Source organism: Sitodiplosis mosellana, unplaced genomic scaffold (genome assembly GCF_009176505.1).
Source record: "Sitodiplosis mosellana isolate CC-2019 unplaced genomic scaffold, AAFC_SMos_1.0 Smas_scaffold_47, whole genome shotgun sequence".
NCBI lineage: Eukaryota > Metazoa > Arthropoda > Insecta > Diptera > Cecidomyiidae > Sitodiplosis > Sitodiplosis mosellana.
In genome coordinates, this window is record NW_022595289.1 from 1,538,331 (window position 1) to 1,559,672 (window position 21,342).

The window sequence follows — 21,342 nt, forward strand, 5'->3', positions numbered from 1 at the left end:
GGTGACAGATTCTCCATTTAATGTGACAGTGTATAAAAGAGAATGTGTGTCTGTCTGTCTGAAATGACTTGGAGGCCGAACGCGTGTTCCGATCTGGACATGCCATACATCATTGGAAAGGTCTTGGGCTGGCGGGTGACATAGGCACCATCATGGTCCATCACGGTCCATCGTGGTCAAGTTAAGACGACTTAACACCATTTTCACATATGAATAGTCAATATGAATATCATATGAAAGGCCTCGGAACGGAGATGAACATGGACTTGGACACCCTCTCGGTCAGTCATGGTCATGTTAACACGACTTAACACGACGCTATGCCTTCTAACGTCAACGCCAACTGGTGCAAGAACAAGTACTACAAGCACAACGTACGTCAAATTCAAAAGCTTGTATACAAATATATACATGTGTCAGTTGCTTATTGAGCGGTTTTCTGTTCTCAAGAAATATTTTGAGTTTATTTTTATTAAAAAGCGCGAATATTTTTTTTTTCAATGCAAGAATTTAATCTTGTTATTTTAAAACGTAAAATCAAACATTTTTCTCGCGTTTTTGCGTGTTTTTGTCAACACAAGAGTAACTTAAGAATTGCGAACAAATGTCAGTTCATTTGTTGACGTTCCACGTTCCGATTGTTTCAATGACAACATGAAGTGACATTTGTCGCAGTTATTCATGTTGATGAAAACACGTGAAAACACAAAAATTTCATTAAATTTCATATATACCGGGTCTAGAATATTAGAATAATTTTTTTTTATTAAAACATGTTTTTTTGAGTTTTTCTCTTCAAGTGATTGCTATATTTATACAAACGTGGTATTTCATTGTGTGGTTTGTGTTTGTTTTGGTTTGTTTATTGGTTGATTCATGTTGACACAATGATTCTAATAGTGATATGCTGTGCAATTGAGGCTTGAAATATTTTTTTTTCTCCTTTGGAAAAAATATCAATGGAATAAGCGAGATATCAGTTAAATGCAAGCAGATTTTTATGTTTTTATGTGAAAGAACTACTATTCAAAACAGTCAATAACAGTATACCCAACGTTTAAGCTTTTAATACTATTGGTATACAACGGTTCTATTACATGTTCTTGCACCAGTTGGCGCTTCTGGGCTCATTTATATGAGAACTGTCAAGAAGGCAGTGTCGACTTAACACCATTTTCACATATGAATAGTCAATACCCAAATGAACCATTTGCGGAGAAATACAGTGCACAGCGGAGCAGTGCGGAGTCCAGCGGAAATACCGTTAATACGCTGTAAGTGTGAGCACTCTTTGCTGTATTTACATTTCTATTGTTCAATACACATCTAAGTAGCCATGAACGCACTGCTTCAGATATAGCTTATGTATGAAATCTCCGCCGAACTCCGCACAGCTCCACTGTACACTGAATTTCTCCGCAAATGGTTCATATGGGTTGTGTATCATATGTTTGAATGAAAAAGAAAATGAAAAAAGGCCATCATGGTCGGCCATCGTGTTAAACACTTATTGGTATGAGAAAACCATGTTGAAAAAAAGTAAACAATTCCTTTATCATCATAGTATTCGTTTTACTGCTCTATGATTTTGTTGTCATATTTGACGTTGTTGTCACTTTAACTTAATTTTTTAATTTATTCTCCGTGAATAAAAATAATTGAAAATGCCTTCAAAAAAAAGTTATATGTATATTGGGAAAAAACATCTAATGCAAGAAAGTAAAAATATATCCGAGAAAGCGAAACAACATATGACCATGAAAATCGTTTGAAAAAAGAAACTTCGAGAGCAGCTGAAAATTTTTATATTCGTGAAATAAGATGACAAATGAAATTGAATTGATAATAAAATCATAGAGCAGTAAAGCGATTACGTTCGATTAAATTGCAATGATCCCTCAGAAATTGAAGAGACAGAAAAAATAACAAATTTAATATAATTTACAATTTCGGACATTAGTAGTGGTTCATATTTTGGCTAAAATGAAAAAAATCGACCGATTAATATTGAAAATAAAAACGCGTAGCGAAGCACGCAGGGAACAGCTAGTATATGTATATTCCCACTATGTATATATAGATTTACCAACACAAAACTAAAACTGGAACAACAGAACATTATAAACAATTACATTTCTCATCGCATGGCTCACAAAAAGTAATTTAGCCGAGGTTGTTCAAAGAGTTATGAATCTGGTTCGACCCCGTTGAACTTTATTCAACGCAATTTCAGGTCAATATAAGTTATGCTACACGTGGAACACCAAAAGTAATAGAACGCGCCAACAGAAATCTTATTTTCAAAACATTGTGATTGATCTTCTCGCGGATGTGTCTCGGATTAATCAGTCTGTACCAAAAATAAACAAAGTCGGACCGATCTCATTGACTGCAACAAATTGAAATAAAAAAATGATTATCAACTTCGAAAGAGCACAGGACGTACGTATTATCTGTGCAAAGAAATCAAAACGCAATTGAAGGAAGAAGTAAATCACTGTTTATGATATTTAAGAATTGATACATCTGTTTATTTACTTTTTTTCTTAACACACAAACTGGAATTGCCTTTTGTGAAGAAAGCGTGTGTGAACGCACGAATTTTCTTTAAGAGATTTCATATCATTCGAATTTGTTATCATATCATCATTTCTTCTCAATGTACACTACCGTGCAAAAGTTTGGAACCACTAGGTATTTTTCATACAAATTGACCATTTTTGGTGGACTCATTAACATATTTCGGAAACACCTGCACTCTTGATGTTTTGTGCAAAGTTTCTACAACGTTTCAATAGTAAATCACAGAGGTTTCATCAAAAAATATTCACGTATTTAAAAAATGTATCAATTTGAATTTGATCTGTTTTAATCTTCATACAAATTTGATCATTTTTCACACAGAACAACTTCAAATTGCTATTGAAATTCATGAATATTTTTTGATGAAACCACTGTGTTTTACTATTGAAACGTTGTAGAAACTATGCACAATATATCAAGAGTGCAGGTGTTTTTCAATTTGTATGAAAAATACCTAGTGGTTCCAAACTTTTGCACGGTAGTGTACGTATACGTATTCTTGATGCGTTACCGATGGGAAATAAATGTTCACAAGAGAAATAATATAAACAGATTAATTGCTTCCGTCAAAACAAATCGTAGTTCCCTTGTAAGATCAAAGAAATTGTCTGATGTATAAAAATCAAGTTATAACCGGATCACGTTTGAACGTTTGTTGGCATACCGACACAGCAAGGTGGGGGTCAAAATGAACCAAAACTCCGATTGACGTTGATTACACAAATTCGATGATATGTATTATTTTGTGTTATATAATTGATTTGCACTTTGCGTTCACGTTGTTTACAGTTTCATGCGATGAAGACCGTGTTTTCTATTGATTTTTGCGAATTTTACATATTTGCCATCATTTTAGTGTGATTTATTTATTAATAATTGGATGTTTGAAATGTGTTGTTCTGTCTCCCCCCCCCCCATTTGAAACGGATTGTCCGACCCTTGGTCTTTAAATTACTATCGTCGACTTGATTTTATTTGACTTTCAACATTTTGCTTCATATTTTCTGCTGATAACGCCGTTATCTTATCGCTGCACTTTTTTTGTTCTAGTAAATACGATCAAGCTGACGTTCGTGTATAAGCCGCAATTCTCGCAAAACGTCAATCGACATATCAGACGAAAAAGGTTTCGAATTCGCATCATTTGATCATTTATGTGCTGTGAGTTGCCGGAACTAAGGAAGAATCGGTGTTTTAAGTTGATTTAAAGAAAGAAGAAGAGATTTTTTTGCGATGAAGAATACAATTTGTGAAATTCATTTGAATCCAAACGGTCACTGTGATGGAGTCTATCATTGTGGACAACAATTATCTGGAAATGTGGTAATGTGGTATAGAAAATACAAGAAAAAATAATAAATGCATGACGTTCATTCTTTTCTATTTTAAACTGTAAGGTTCTGACATTTTATGAGAAGCAAAAAGTCAAAGGTTGGTTGCATCGTGAAATGATTTCATGACATTTGAAGAATTTAATCGTTGGTGGTTTACAGATATTGTCATTCAAATTCTTGGCGTTGGCAAATGTGAATGGACAGAGCAACGTCGTTTATTTCATTCTGAAGAAATTTATTTAAAATCAGAAATCAAAATATCTGAACCATCTGAAGGTTCTACCACAGTTTCAACAGGAGTTTATACATACCCTTTTGAAATTGAATTGCCGAACAATTTGCCGACGTCTTGTGAAGGGAGATACGGTTTCATTCGATATTTGGCAAGTGTGAATATCGTTCGCCCGAATCAGCCTGTGCAAACTCAAACAATTGCATTTACGGTTATTAAACCTCATAATTTGAATGCATCACCTTTGTTCCAGGTATGACTAATACGAAAAATACTTGACTAATTGAATAAATCATGGATAAATAATTTAAATAATATAAATTTTGTAGAGTCCTACAAAGAAGCAACAGTGTGTGAAATTTTTCCGATTTTTATCGATGACTTTGAACAATGTGCAAATAACCGCGACCATCCCAACATCAGGTTATGCTCCAGGACAAACAATACCACTTGAGATAGATGTGAATAACAAAAGTATCAAAAATATTTCGGAATTTAAAGTTGAACTGAACAAAGTGAGCAAGCCTCTTTTATCATATATGTGAAATGAAAGTATGACTAATGTGTTTTATTGGTGTTTTGCTTTTCAAAAGGTGTGTGTTTACTTTGATACGACTCGCAATCAAAGAAAAGCACATAAATCACCAGTACAGACAGTATTCGTTGGTGGCTGCCCAGCAAACACGTGTGCAGTTCACATTCCAGATATTTTAGTGCCACCAGTCCCCTCGACCTCTGATAATTCGAGCAAAATTTTACACATCACTTACGAAATTAAGGTATTTAAAAAAATTACATTGAGACTGTCCAACATCGTCGTTTGTCTAAAAATAGTGCTTTTTTCTGAAGAGAACAATGGATTTATTTTTTGTCGCTTATCATGTCGAATCGTTATCTAATTTAAAACAGTAAAACCGTTTCCCCCACACGATTCTTGGCGTTTGATTTCATCAATGAAATTCTTTAGCTATAGTGTTACTTTCCAGACGTTGTTTTTAACGAAAATTGTCTGTTTTTTTCGTTGTTCAGATTTATGGCAATATCAGCGGAGCCTTGAAACCGTTGATTAAGTTACCGATAACAATTGGAACGGTCCCTCTGTACAGTACTTATCGCTGTGTTCATTTCGCCGACTCAATAGAGTGTAATCATATCGGTAATTAAATTACATTTGTCGCCTTGCAAAAGTGAAAGTGAAATAGAATGTAATGCGGTAGAATTCTTTGCAGTACCATCCAAATATGAAGCCCTGCTGGAGGACTACTTAAACCTTGGTGATTCGGAAAATGACAAAAGAAACCAGTATGCACCTATTTACCCTATGTTCAGTGTTCGGCCAACGAAACGAAGACAAAATTCAGAGCAAAGTCTGGAGTCATCGAGTGAACAGTCCGGTACGGATTGACATCAGATCATCAAATAATTTGAAATGGGAAGGAGCTCACCACGTTTTCGAGAAGAGTACATGTTTTTTTCCTCGGAGCACCCACTCAGTTATACTTGCTTATCCAGACTGATTCAGACAAAATGGAACGTTTAAGATACATCGATAAATGTAGTGTGAACAATTAGCTGCACACATTATAACGCATTACGAGGTTTAAGCTCAAGCAATACAATTGTGTCTTTATGAAAAACGCCCGATCAAATATAACTTTAGTACATAATTTTAATTGAAACTAAACTTATTATTCATTTGGATAGAATAACAATATATTCTATTCATTAAAAGCCTTTAAATCTAAAACGAAGAGAATATCTAAATTTACAAACATTCATGCTATAGATAATGCTTTGCATAAAACTAAACTTCCGCAAAATGGAAGTTATTTCTAAAGTTTGAGACTTAAACTGAAACAGGTAACGTGATTGGGCAATGGATAACTTTTGTTTTTTTTTGATCTGGTGCTCATTGCTCAAACATTCACATTTGATTAAAATATCTTTCTCTTCATCTGATGTTTACGTGAAATGAACGTTTTTAGCCAAATGGACGATGCTCAAGGATTTAAATTTTCAACAGATGGCGCTGTGATCAAACGTCGTTCGATATTGAAGCTTTACCAAAAACTATAGTGCTATATGTCTTTCGACAACGTAAATGCTTTTTCATATATTGCTTTAGTTCTTCCACATGAATTCCAATCCTACGAGATAACTTCAAGTCTAAAGAAAACAGCGTGGACAATTTTGTTGATTTTTCGAAAAATAAAATGTTCTCTTTTATTTTGGATGATTAAAACAGTGAAAAACATTTTGTTTTAATGCCCAAACATTTGAAATAGTAGAAAATAAAGTAATACGAATAATTTGTTTGACTAATCCAATGTATAAATATGATTTTAAAAAAAATATACAGTTCAATGAGATAAGGCAATTTTTCAATTTGTTCTGTTATTAGAAAAGATTAAAATCTTTAGATGAGACGTATAAGATTTGTGTGTTTTTCAATATTTTTACGCATAACTGAAATAAAAATGAATAAAAATAGATTTCGGAAAAGTTAAAGCATCCACAAATTTTTACAACTTTGCCAAAATAACTTTTTTTCCTATTAGCTGTATTCAGTCGACGCTTGGAAACTTCGAAAAAATCATATGTTCTTTTACGTGTCACCAATTGAAGTCATTTGCCTTTATTGTAGATGATTTGATGTTAACAATTTCTTCCACAATTCAAGACCGAAATATTCTTTTGCAAATATCCTAATAATTATTGAATATTTTGACACACAAAATGTGTTAGAAGTAGTGGATAGTCTAGAAAACCATACCTTCTATATAAGTTAAACATGAAATGAAAGAAAAAACAAATTCAACCTGGGAAAACTGTGTTCCGTGTTAAATCTACTTCTAATTTGATTGACGATTGTAACTCATTTCAGCGTCAAAATGTGTTTCTGTTTACATGTTTGAAATAATTGATTTGCTTATTTTCCTAAAAGAAAATAACAATTAATATATGAATGTATATGTTTGTGCAATGCTTAATTAAATCTATTGTATGGCAATTGTTAAGTTAACATTGTAAAAAAATATTAAATATATATCTATATGATAAATCCCATTTTTAGATTTTTCCTTTCGTTTTATTTAAAACGCAAAACCAATGCAGCCACTAAATATTTCTTATGTTCTATGCATCTATATTACAATTATACGCTTTAGAAGACACTGGGAAAGTCAATTTAAATATCCATAATATTTTCGTTTGATATGAATAATACATATGGAAAAAAATCCACAATAGTTTAAATGCATATTGTTTGGACAGGGCTCAAAGTTTCTTCTCCCACATGACAACATGCGCATCACTTGAATTTGGTGCTCGTGCCAATGTTTGATTCGTTTTATGCGATTTATCCATTGGGTAGTTGTACCACACGTGTTTCCAGTTGATATAGCCGCGTCCGCCGGTTAAAGTAATCACCGTGCGCCGACCTAAAACCGATTCATTTGTGGCGGCTGAGTTTTTGGCATTTTTCTTTTTCTTCAGCGTCGCTGCAACAACTGTTTGCATTTGTTCATGCTCTTCTTTTGGTGATCGTTTCAATATTGGACGATTCATGGTCGAAGTAGCCGATGGTGGTGTTGAAGCCATCGTTGGAACAATTTGGATATCGGTACTGTTTTCACAGATATTCATCAAGTCGGTGCCGGTTTTATGGCTTGCATTACTACTGTTCCTAGATACACTTCGACTGGAAAATAGACCCTGACGTATGGCCATGCTTTCCTCACTGCCCGAAGATGTGTACAGACTTGATGATCGAGAGTCAACTGACCAGTTTGATAAATCTAATGAACGTGGCCGACTCACTTTTATACGCAAACGTCGATCTAACGTGGTTACTTTGGTGGCGATAGTGGCGAGTTCTGGTTCACTTCTTCGAAGACTTTCGTACGACGGGTCCATTAACGTGCCCTGTCCTTGTTCTACATTATCATAATCTTCTTTAACGAAGATCAAATCTCCGTACAGACCATATACATCGCATCCGCTGTGATCGGACCCTTGCGATGACGATGTATTCGAATGCATTGAGGCTGTGAACGCGGCTGCCGATCCAAGTCCTCGTGGAAGTGTTTTTGATGCTCGAGACAATTCGCCAGCATCTTTTCCCCGACGTCTGCGTAACACAACTGGACTTTGAACAAGCTGCGCCTTCAATCTGGCCGACATATCTTGAGAATTACTTCTTTCGGTTTTTTTGTGTTGGGCTGAATCTTTTGTATTGGTTTTTTGGTTTTGCTCATCGTTTTCACATCTTCGCAGCGTAACTGTACTGTCTTCATTTAACTTATCGTCCTCGTCGAAGTTCTGCTGTTGAATCGTTGTCGTTGGTGGAGGCTCTGATGGCAATGGCTTATAATAAGACTTGGGTAGCAGTGGCATCAAGAATGTGACTGGACCAAAATGTGCATGATACGAGATATTTACGGCACCGCTGATGATTGGCACACCTTTAAGGGAAATAAAGTGTTCATTATTTTGTGTGATTAAAACGGTTGCTCGCTTAAAATAAGAAGAATATAAATTAATGAAAATACGAATAGTTTGATTCGTTTTTGAAATATTACATACCTTCTAGTCGCGGCAATGGTATAGTCAACGATATGCCAACATTTGTCCCGACCCATAGCAATCCTTTGGACGCCATTAGAGCGGTTACGAACACAGATGAATTATTATTAACACAGTCGCGTTGCGATGATGTGACTCGAAGTACATTGCTCGCAATATTGACGTCCTGAAGATGCTTAAACGTCTCTGTATGATATAGGCAAATAACACTGGAATTTTTTAGTGAAATCCATAGGCCGATTCCCGAATGTGCCATATACTGAACGGTGTGAGTGGTGCCATTGCTTTGTTCACGATTTACATCGAATGCCTTTTGTATTTCACCCGAACAGCCATTAAGTACGTACACTTTTTGCCCACAGCCGGCGTAGACGTTGGCATTTATCGACAGTATGCTTGTGATCGGTTCGCTAACTCCAAACGAAACGGTTTGCGGTTCCTTGAGTAGCCAATGACCATTATAGCCACGACGGAATATTTGAACAGTTCCATCGGTCAATGCGACAAAAGTGCTATCCATATGGAATACGATTTGCGTCACAGCAGCCGGCAATGTGCAAACAGCAATTTGTTTATCTTGCTCGGGATTTGTCGCTGAATATATGAAGATTTTCTTTGACATGGTTCCCATCCATACTGAATCCCCATCTATCATAGATCGGTCACTTTCCTCTTCTTCTGGATTCAAGTTATTTATTCCCTTCACGAATTCCATCGATGTGACGATTGTTTCAACTAGATCAAATGATCCGACCTCTTTCAGCTCGCCAGCACGTTGATGGTGTTGCAGTAAGATTGTCGTATGACTACTCGTTCCATCGGTTGTACAAATCCAGGCGTAGTTCTGATTTTTCGAACGTCGACGTGTCGACGTTCGATTATGATTCGTTGTTGTGTAATAGCAGCCACATCGGACCTGCAAGTGAAACGTTCAATTAAGAATTCGATTTTCGAATGTGACATATGATTTATCAATTAATTTACCTCGGTTTGATGATGTGATTTGTGAACAGACTGTGCTTTTACAAACAACGGTAGCTTTGTTGAAGGTGGTCGTTGTTCTCGCTCTGGAATCTCCCATGCTGGTGAATTATTCGGATCCAACGACAGTTGAGCCAAACGAAGTTCCGTAATCCATTCTTTTTTAACGGATGGATCTTCTGTTTGGAATGTGAATGTTTCTTCTTTGCCGTTTTTGGTGCGTACGATCAACTGTAAACAGCATGAATCAACCCATGCCATTTCTTCGTCTTTTTTCTGTATCGATGACTGAATGGTGGCGAGTATTTTCTTCGTCAAATCTGTATTGATATCACGATAGTTGCCTTTCAGTGAACCAATCAAATCATTTATGCGTGACATCACTTCATAATCATGCATTAAGGTGCTCATTTCGCTGCATAAATTATCAGCGCCATTCGTTGGTGATCCGTTCGACGATGTTGATGACAGTGTATCATTCGCTCCGGAACCATTTGATTTCAAGCTTCCACCGCGATTCAAACCTTCGTACGATAGAAATGAATAAGTATTATAAATATGAAATAACGGAAAATGCAAAAGAACTTTGTTATTTTTCTTAATACTTACCGGCAGTCAGAATTCGAGACAATGTGGCTGATGTGCTATTGTCAACGATTTCCACTTCATTCACTGGGTACATCCACTTGAAGGAAAGTTTCTCGGTCGCACCGAACTCATTTGATAGCTTAGGAGCCACCGACACGCAGATCACTTTGTCATTCAACAGAAGTAGCCGACGTTGTTTCGACTTGACTATGAAGCCAGCTTGATTAAACTCCAAATGGGTAACATTATCTTCACGCAACAAGTATCGATTGCGATTGCCTTCTGATGATAATGACCGGGTGTTGAATGTGCCGCCAATATTGCCTAACATCTCTTTAAATGCTTGGTATTGTTCGGCTTCACGTTTTCGTTCATTTAGCATCTCGGCCAGTGATTCTAACTGAGTTAACGCCAATTGCAGTGACATACGATCGTGATGACCTTGTGGTGTGTACTTTAATAAGTCCTATTGTTCAAAAGCAGAAGAACATTTTTTTAAATAATGTATGCATTCAAAATGGTAATTTTAAGCCCTAAGATCCACTTACTTGTAAAAATAAAATGAACTGAGGAAACCTTTGTACCGGTTTCACCATCAAGCCAAAGAACGACAGTCGATCGTGGGCGCTGATTTGTTTGACTTTGAAGAAATCCGCCAGAGCCGATTTACGTTTGGCTTCCATTTTGGCTAGTTCCATCGCAGCTGAGAAATTGTTAATGAAACCGCTGTAAATCTCCAGAATGATCGGTTTGCCAAATGACGAAATGAATGCATCGGCCACCTTTTCCTCACAATCCCAATTACGAACACATTCAGCTAAGGCAATTCGAAATAGTGTGTGACAGTGTAGAATTTCTGGCAAACGATGGAATAATATGGCAATCTTGGACGAATTGAGTATGGGTGGATTACTTTCCTCGAGTGGTTTTTTGTAATCCTGAAAAGAGAGAAAACAAACACATGCGATGAGAAATAAACGCAATTAATAACGTATACATGTAATTGAATATGTATAACCAAAAGTCACGATTACAATGTGACGAGAAATGAGTTTTTTTTGCTATTTTATGCAGAGAGCTTCGCGTATGGAACATGAGACATTGCTCTTTTGACACGCTTTCAAATAGAACCCATAAAAAATTACTTTATTATTATTATTTGATTGCCTTAAACTGCGGAATTGTTTAATTTAAATAAATACAAGCTTTGGTTTTAATGACTTGGAAACATATCGTACTTATGTTGATTCGATACTCAGAATCGATAATTTATACTCTTGGTTCATTATATTCATTCACTTTATGCTTCTTTGAATCCAATAAAACGTTCTGCACGATCAACATGTTCAATAGAATCTTTCTATTCACTTTCGATTCTGAGGAAACAATCAACCAGTTGAACTCAAATCAAATGTGTAGTCAAATGATTGACATCCGATGCAATCGGCTACTGTTCGTTTTGTTTGATCAATTGCAACTCATTTTGTGCAATCTTCTACAATAATAGACCGAACGGCACTTGTTTTACTACTTACATTGACTAGACGCTGTAAAGTAGCAACGTAGGAGCATTCACTGTGAACAATTGCGGCAAAAATATGACGTCGTTTCAATTGCTGTTGCGATAGGCCGGACGGTGGGGTGGCTGGTAATGTAAGATTTAATTGACGATTAATGGCATCAATGTGTGATTGACTATTCCGTCCATTTAGTGCTCCAAGCAGTGCTCCATCGATTTCGTCGGTCTAGTTCAGAAATAAAAGCGAAAACCAATTGACGATCTATGTTTGAATTGGTGGTACAATTTAAGTATTACATACCTCTGGCAATAAAGGCATTTTATAGCCGTTTATTGTGGTCCCATTCAATGTTCCTGATTGTTTTGACTTTTCATCGGGCTCTATGCTACCAGCTCGGCTGTCGCGTCCGGAATTTTTGCTCGCACCAAAATCGTATTGATGCGCTGAACCGCGACGTATAGAAAACCATCTGGATAATCGGCCCCCAGGCGATGATTCGCCTGGGGACAATATTTCTGGCTGTTGTGATGGCATCGTAGTGTTCGAATGATTGCTGGATGTGCCACCACTTCGCCATTTATCAAATGATAAATGCTGTTTTGCCTTGTTCAATGTCGATCGCAAATGACTATTCCTTGTGTTGACTGATGTTAAACTATTAATACTTTTCTTATCCTCATCCTCTCCATCGGATGAGAAATCATGTTCAGATCCACCGCGCTCTGAGCACCATCCCTCATCCGAGCTAACTGTTCGTGACGATGGTGTGTGCTCCAGTCTTTTGCGATTTTTAAAGTTCTGATGTATTGTATTCAATGTGTAGTTGCCGTTTTGCAGACTTGCTGCCGCTGCTGCAGCAGCCGCCACTGAACTTAATGGATTCGTATTTAGTTTGTTACTTAAACGTAGCGCTGGAAATGGCTCTGAACGACGCGATCCAGCCGAATGCAAATGGTTGTTGTTACTTTTAGCTGCATTCGATATAGGTAACGGATCCTCCCAGGCGCCTGAATTTAATTTCGGTTCATCTACAAATAAACAAATGGATTGCGAATTAATTTATTAGCTGCTATGTTATTGTGCCAAGAAGTGAAGTAATTGGCCGATTGTAAAAAGACTGTGCTAATTTTAGAGTTAAACATCATCAAACCAAAATTTACCACTTTATTTTATTTTTTCTGCGTAACATTTATTTTGAAAATCGTATGAGTGTTTACACAACGCATTAGCGTCATCTGATTAATTCAATCAGAACATGACGTGTGGCACATTAAGAGTGAAGCATTCGTGTTGTTTTTCGTGTTAAACAGGTAAATTAAATTCCAGATATACATCATTTGTTCATTTGTTATTTTTTCTTATATGCTCGTGTCTGTCCCGGTTGTGTTTCTATTCAAATTTATGATTTTTCTTGTCATTTTTTCTAGTCGATGAAATGATAAATGCGAAAATACAATGACCCGCGACACGATTTATGTTGTGCTAAAAATACACTTGTTAATGGGTTATTATCGTTGAAATGAACACTTCATCGCCTTTGTCGAACTAGGATTGTTATCAATGAATTTTTTACACAGCAACCAAAAACTATTTTTGTTGCCATTTCGGTCAGATAACAGCCAAAATTAACTTCATACACGGTCAAGCATATGGCTGACAATTGTTCGAAAACAAAGTGTCCCTCACTTCAGTCCAAACAGATGTTGGGCTATTTTTATGACGTATAATTCACATTGGCAATAAACCGTTGAATCGGGTGCTGTTTGCACCAACAGGACGATACTACGCTGCAGTTGAATAACACATACATTTTATTTTGAATTCTCGTGCATCGTTACGTAACAGCAAAAAGCATCGAACATGTTTGCGAACAAAATGTGATAGGTAATTGGACAGAGAATCAAATATGTACGTGAAGACAAGAAAATTACTTTGTGCAAAATTATAGGTATGTATGAAATATACGACTGACAGGCGGTTTCTTTTTGCAAGCGCTAAAAGTGATCTGTATTTCGCACTTGCTGCAATCTTTTTCGCCAAATTATCGGACTCTTTGTTTCACACCAAATTAAATTTGTACACTTTCCTTCTACTAAAAACCAACGAATGTAATCTTATCAAACAATACAATGCAATTGTTGTGTAAAAAAGTAATTTCAATGTTGCTTAAAAATTTGCCAAAAATATGATTATTGAGTTACATTGCATCGGGCATAACAATGGCAATTGCCCACACTCGCATTGTCAATACATGATTCATCAATTTAAAAAGAAAGTTCGCAAATCATGGAAACGAGTGGAATACTCAAAAATATACTTGAGTTGAAGTCAAACTCTTCCAATGTATTGAATAATGGATTGGCATAATTTGAGTATTGTGTATACACTTTACAAAAGCAGATGCAAACATTGGTTAAGGTTTTTATTACTGTAATACATGATCGACAATTTTATCGCGCAACAAGATGTCGTAATGCCACTTAGAAATGGTTCTTCAGCTTCGCTTCGCAAAATGTTTCCAAAAATGCAAAATGCGAAATGAAAGCGTCCAATTCCATCAGTTACTGTCCGCAATTCAGTGTTCAGTGTTATCGCTGACAATTTTCTTGTTAAATTTTTGTTCTACGGTGCGAGATAGTAGATATAATGTTCAGTGTTTAAATTTTGCTTGTTTCATTCAGTAAGTAGAATTCGCACATAGCGATTAACTTTAATCGGCGAAAGACTTATCTAGCCTCTCGCTCATGCATACAAATAAAAAAATCTTCCATAAAAAATCCAAAAGCCTAACATTCAACCCAATTGCGTTTCATTCAATGAGCAAACGATTTTTTTTTTCAATTCCTCATGGCTTATGCCACAATCGATTAGTTTCACTATGTTAAGTTCGTGGTATGCGCACGCGCTTTATTCCTCACCACATTTGTATTGGGAAAAAGGTATGTCAATCTCGATAGATCGTTGGCATCAAATCGCCATTTCAATGATCATCGTTCGTTTGGCGTTTCACCCACATGAAACATTTACATTTTCGCACAGTGATAAGACCGTTTATTTTATTTGAAAAATTGCGCGCCACCTGTAATCGCATACAAGCAACGAAGTAGAGCCTTTCGTGCAAAACGATTGCAAAACTGTATTCAGTCCAATTTATTTTCCTTAATGCGCATAAGAAAAAAAACTTATGAGAAACATACGTACACCATTTTGGCTTACGCCAATTTTAATTTCGAGCATTGAGAGATAAAGTTAATCAATTTTTCCTGTGTCCCACATCAGCCGTTCAATAACACCAGTGATTTTTTTCTGAATCGCCGCACAACATACGCTCGTTTTGACTTTCGATATTTACATTTCTTCTTCTGTTCGTTTTAAATTTGACTGCCGATTGTTATCATTGCTTCATTTAAATCTTGGTCCAAAGGCCAAGTATGGGATCTTATTCATATATATTTGTATTACTTGTTCCGTATTCCGTTTCAACTCTTCTTCGCATAAAAAACGGTTTATTCAATGGAACAATGATTTTTTTTCATTCGCACAGGAAAGATTACTCATTATTAATGCAAAACAAAAAACAACAACATTCGGTCCCGGCGTTGGTTTTAAATCCGTGTTTAAGAAGCAGTTATCAAGACAGAAGTCCCAATCTGAAGCTTTATTAAGAGAAATAAAAATGACGCCGTGCCCTTTTCCTTTGAATAAATTCCAAATTTCCATAAATTGCGTTCATTTGCTACATTCGGCGAGTCTTTTGAAGAAAATGTCTAAATGCAATATCGATGTGGATTAAGCAATAAGTATTGCCAATCGAATGATTATTCGTTTCTGCTTTTTTCGCTTGTGCAATTTAATAAATTTCAATTATTGTGCTCCCACGCGATTTGAAAGCACCACAACGACCTACTAAGATTTTGCTCATATTCTGTTTCGTTCTTGAATTTAAATGAGCCGAACCAAAAATTTGCATGCATATCATTTTGAACAGTTTTCCCGATAGCAAACCGTCTCGTTCACTGTCGGTAGTGATGTCGGTATTATTGCGCAGTCAAAGTAACTAGATCAATTGAAATAAATTTATATATATATTTTTTTTGGCTTGATTGCCAGTCAGCGCAGATGTTATTTATCAGCTCATGTTTTTGTTCGCAGCGGCGGAATAATTGAAATATTTTGTATCGATTTTTCATCTCTTTGAATTGGTTGCGCCTGTAGAGACAGCAATTCATTTACAATTTTTCCTCCGATAACATATCCAATCGATGACATAACTCAAAGTGAATGTGGGCCAATTTTTCATATTATTTGAAGCGATTTTCGAAAAGGAGTCGGGTCGTTTAAGAAACCTGTTGTACCTCGTGGCAACTACATCGGCATATCGTGTGATTCGAAATGTGCACCATTAAGTGACGGAAATCAAGATTTTATCATCAGATGGATATTATTTATTGGAATTTTACGCACTATTTGTGCAGAATCGATGCAATGGATTATAGTCACCGTGTTATGCAAATGAGAATTTAACTGAAATACATTGTGAGTGAATGTTGAGCGAAAGTGTAGGGCAGGCAGATATGCAAATAGAAAATGTACCATTGATATGCTTGACTACTGTGCATGTGCAGTGTACATTTTTGATTTGTGATTGCATGAGGTGGCCTACATCCCACATCTGCATCAATGAATTGAACGATATTTGATTCGAATCGATAAATTGTATTGCGGTAAACGCACGACGTGATAGCATACTGCGGCGCATAGCAGTTCAATACTGAACTTGTCTATATTTTGAATGCTTCACTTGATGCATTCAACTAAAATAATGCAGATGAACTTAGGAGATAGCTGCTGCTGATACTGGCAATTAGAGATACGTCCCGGGCTGTATTTCTATTTGTGACTAATTTGTTCATTCAAATAACCACTGTTTAATGGCTGCAAACAGACGAACTTATGACATTTTAAGCGGGTTTTACATTCAGATTTCTGACTCAAACATTCAATAATAATAATAATAATGACGACGAAAAGATCTATTGACAGGTGGAGTTTGATTTAAACACTTTTTTTCGGAATCGCACATAAAAGCGTATTATTCACCAATCAAAGCGGTCAGACAATCCGCTACTAGAACGGCAGAACAACGTCCATTGTTTGCAAATTTTACTAGAATAAAAACACGAAACGTTTTTTCTCTTATAACTCAAATCATCCGGTGCATTTTCTTAGAACATGACCGCCTGTTCTCGGCTAAGAATCAAACGATTTCATGAATATTTTTCCATTCAAAAAAAGATTTGTAGGCCATATTTTAATAATACAACTTCAACGGCGTGGCATTTTAATGGTATGAAATCTATATTTAAAAAACCCCAATGCAATTACATTCAATATACTTATGATTAATACGTAAATTGAGCGCATTTGTAATTCAATTATTCAACTAATTACAGTACAAAGGCAACCGCTCTAAACAGGCACTATTCTTCATCATTCAGAAAAACTGAATAGATTTTTTCTCGATCGATTGGGTATGCAATGCCATTTAAATGAGCGTATGTGCTGAATTATTGCCATTTAATTATACCCGATTAAAAGATATTTCAGGTTAAACAAAAGGCAATTTGAGATCGATTGTCAAGATCACATGATTGTGTTGATTCGTAATGACACTTGGAGATTCATCACAACTTCTCATGAAATATTGCAATGTATTTCGTACGTGACGGAAAAGTGAATGAAGTATTTATGGCGATATATTTATCAGTATTATCGATTTATTGCAACTGCTCCATAAATCATCGATGCTTTCAATTGTAAAAACGTTTGCGCTTTGTTGTCGATTGAATATCGAAGAAGAAAAAACTAAGCAAAACAACCAAATGCACGTAAATACAGTTAATGTTGCAGAAAATGAAAATGCATCTTAGAAATTGTGGTTGACGAGACGAAATGGCAATCGACAGTATGGCAATTGATATACACGTTTACCAGAAGAATGCATAGTATCACACAAAATGTAATCGATATCAAAAGCGAAAGAAGAAAAATCTGTTAATTGACATCAGCACCCCACATTTCAGAAGAAATACATTAGAGAAATCAAAGTATACGCGCTTTGAAAAGCTGTTCAAGCCACTTGAATAAATTCAAACGAAAATAAACAGAATCCAAAATGAGATCTTGACGTGCAGTTGAAAAAAAAAACACAAAACAACTGCATACATTTCGAAAACAATTACTATCGCTCGCTCGGTGTGCGATTTATTGCATCTATATAATATCATTAATTCACACCGAATGCAAATTCAATTTGTTTTTTTTTACGTCGCGTTTGATATAGCGGTTGCTGTTGCTTTTCTCTGTACAGTCAATATGTTGAAAGGCATAAATAGAAAATACCGCGTAAAAATTCGTAACTGCGTGGCATCGATGCACAATTTATTGATAGAAAGGAGTTGAAAACAAATGAACATTCGATTCGTGGTTTGTCTGTCACTCTCATACAATGACTTTTAATTTAATCGATGAAATAGCCGTCTATATTGAAGTTTGCCCACAACACAGAAAAATAACAACCGCGTAAAAATATTGGCGCGCGCAAAAATAATGTGTACAAATGCAATTAAAATCAATGTTTTGTTCACGAAACTGCCAGAAACAAAAACTGATTGTGGAAAGCGTCAACAGCTATTTTCATAATAATTCATGTAATGAATGGCGAAAATTTGGTCAATTATAATTTACCTATTTTTTTCACGCAGAAGAAAACTGCGAAAAATCAAATTCAACTCGAGTGGCCACCGAAATTTAATCAAATATGCTCTGATATGAATGGGAACACGTAAATCGGAAAAACGGCATCGACATCGACAACGACAACGATGGTAACAGTAATAATAACAATGAGAGAAAAATGTTTCCATTCAACAAATTGAAACGAATTGAATTTCAATAAATTGATCAGTTGTTACGATCGTGCTACGCTTCGTTTACAGCTGATTCAATTTGACACTTTCCAAATTAACTTTTAGTGTGTAATTCATGCACCGGCTACTGCCACTTTGTTATTGTCTCACGACAACATTCGGTTCGAGTTGCAAAATGAACATTTTTTTTCTTCTTCAAATTGATTTATTGTTTTCTCAACACCATAAAGACTACTCTTTATTTTGTTTTTGCCTTTTTTCAACCATTGAAAGTGTTAAACAGTTTTTTTTCCCTTTCAGTGATTAATTCAGTGAATGTGTTTGGTTTGATGGGGCATGCACACTTCGAATGGATCGAATACGATTGACAATTAATCTTGCCGAAATGTTTGATGCTATTTTCACACTCACGGATTAGTTCGGGTTTATCATTGGCGCTTCTCACATCTATGTCGGCGCTATCGAAAGAGCGACACCGTGAAAAATTAATGAACAACATTATAGGACTTGACGTTTGCCGTTTATATTGATCGAATCTTGAAATGCGCGTGATTTCCGTTCGCTCGCACTCACAAAAAAGCGTTGAAGCAACTGAATTTACATATTTCAAAATAGTTTTTAAAATCACTGCTAGTTAATGTTGGAATGGAGTACGTTGTTCCAACCAAATTAGCTCAATAATTTAACATTTCTATTGCTTATCATCTAGCTGTCTTGTGAAATGTGTCATTTAACGAACTTTGAACGGAATACGGCGGTCTCTTTTGAATTTTTGCTATCACTTTTCCGATGCATACAGTTTATAAGCCTCACCAAAATGCTACAAACAATCATCGCATCACATCGCAAATGCTAACACGCTGTCTGCTACTCGCATTATTTATCGCTTGCTGCATTGGTAATCGTTGAACGTAATGTGCTTGTGGTTATTTCAATTACACATTTTTTTTCCACAATAATATCAGCCATTTAGTGTATATATATGTACATGTATTTTTTTTTTCAATTTGCAGCTGCCGATTTATTTGCGCTCAGTTGCCTTGAGGAAATATTCCAACCAATTGAATCGAGTGCACGAGCAGCTATAAAATCAAAGGCGACAAGCCGACTCTTCTGACGCGCAACGTCAAATCTACGATGTCATTTTGAACAGTAGCAATCAATCATGTGCAATTCATTAATTTACATTTGAAATGTCGGTGATTTCACTTTTTCCCAGAGTGAATCAATGAACACTTGCTGGTGAATTACTCGGCATCGTGTGGAAGAACAGAGCCCGTGAATCGATCATATCAAAGATGCATCAATGCAAAATGCAAACAATTAAATTCGAATCACGGCACTGACGGAAAGTGAGAAGCTCTTCGAAAGGCAATTAAAGCATCATCACGCATCCTATTGTGTTACATGCAAAGACAGTTTCTTTCATTTTTTCCCCGTCGACACTGGCTGAAGAAAAAGAAGAATAAGAAGAAAACAAAACAAACGAATGGGAAAACGGAAGTGCAACCAAAATCAAGAGAAAGAAAATTATTTGTATGCAAGTGTAAAAATGGGAGAGGAAAAGGCAAACAATTATGATGATGATGGTGAACAGTTTGTTGATTCAAAATGAGGCAAAGAAAAAACAACAAGTCGAAATTTCAGTGTGAGAAAATGTAAAGAATCCGAAATAAACAAAGCACATGAAATTTGCGCGCCATCGTAGCCACAATGCAAATATTTATGTAGCGATATCCCAATCTGGCCGGTGTGAAATGTGTACAGAATGGGAAAAAGCGCCAGAAAACAACATGAACCACAAACGGCATCATGCCATTTCAATTATAATATTTACTTTTCTCAGTCCGTTCGATTTCCCGTTTGGATTTTGATATTAATTTCATCTCAACTAGTTAACATCTCTCACATTTGCTCACTTTGCTGCAAGTATGTTTCCAGTTCAGACCATTTCATTGGCTGGCGTTTTTATCTCTCGCCTCCGGCAAATATAAGTTTCTCGAGTAAACATTTTTATGCGTTCGCAAAACCATTTAGTGACATCGTCTGTGGTGTAATTTTTTAAATAATTTATGCGATCAATAAATGTCCCACAGCAAAATTTGCAGTGCACATATTAATCCGACGCAATTACAAATTAACACACAAAACATGTACACGCTTGTGTCGTGCGATTTCTTATATTTTTGTCCATTGGGTCACATTGACACATTCATTACAATGTAGCAAACAAAGCAATTGCATAAACTGATACACTCACAGCGCGCTTACATTCCACTGAGGTCAGCAAGTGTGAACGTAGAAAGGGCAAAACATTATAATAATATTATTGGAGTCAAAGAAATGGACGACGGCAATGACGGAAAAAAAGAAGAACGAACGAACGAAATGCGTTCATTTACATTATTTATTCATTCGTTTCGTTCGACGATGCGTATCGTTTTGAGTGAAACTCGCACATTCTAAGGTTTTATTTCGATTCTATTTTTATCAAATGTACATTTTGTTTGATTTTCCCTCTTCTACAATTCTGTCGCCGTTCTGGAATTCGAGACATTCTCATATAAAAACGCCCAAGTTATTTTTGTCTC

The 21,342-nt window shown here is 36.0% G+C and overlaps 2 protein-coding genes across 5 annotated transcripts in view; one reads left to right on the forward strand and one right to left on the reverse strand.

Annotated features, from left to right (window-relative positions):
• The first annotated feature begins 3,667 nt into the window (after positions 1–3,667).
• On the forward strand, positions 3,668–5,822 carry LOC129570092 (arrestin domain-containing protein 2-like). The gene is made up of 7 exons (XM_055449502.1): positions 3,668–3,906; positions 3,981–4,014; positions 4,077–4,402; positions 4,479–4,664; positions 4,743–4,928; positions 5,179–5,305; positions 5,379–5,822. The coding sequence occupies exons 1-7, from the start codon at positions 3,817–3,819 to the stop codon at positions 5,552–5,554; spliced, it is 1,125 nt and encodes a 374-aa protein (XP_055305477.1). The 5' UTR covers positions 3,668–3,816; the 3' UTR covers positions 5,555–5,822.
• Positions 5,823–6,337: 515 nt separating this feature from the next.
• Positions 6,338–21,342, reverse strand: part of LOC129570091 (rho guanine nucleotide exchange factor 10-like protein) — a 106,276-nt gene continuing 91,271 nt past the window's right edge. For all 4 annotated transcript variants that reach the window (XM_055449498.1, XM_055449500.1, XM_055449499.1 and 1 more), the window contains exons 2-8: positions 12,123–12,850; positions 11,838–12,047; positions 10,851–11,240; positions 10,324–10,768; positions 9,718–10,238; positions 8,734–9,649; positions 6,338–8,612 (exon numbers count right to left, since the gene is read on the reverse strand). In XM_055449498.1, coding sequence (XP_055305473.1) covers positions 7,426–8,612; positions 8,734–9,649; positions 9,718–10,238; positions 10,324–10,768; positions 10,851–11,240; positions 11,838–12,047; positions 12,123–12,850 — 4,397 coding nt within the window. In that variant the 3' untranslated portion in view covers positions 6,338–7,425. The remainder of the gene's footprint in view (positions 8,613–8,733; positions 9,650–9,717; positions 10,239–10,323; positions 10,769–10,850; positions 11,241–11,837; positions 12,048–12,122; positions 12,851–21,342) is intronic.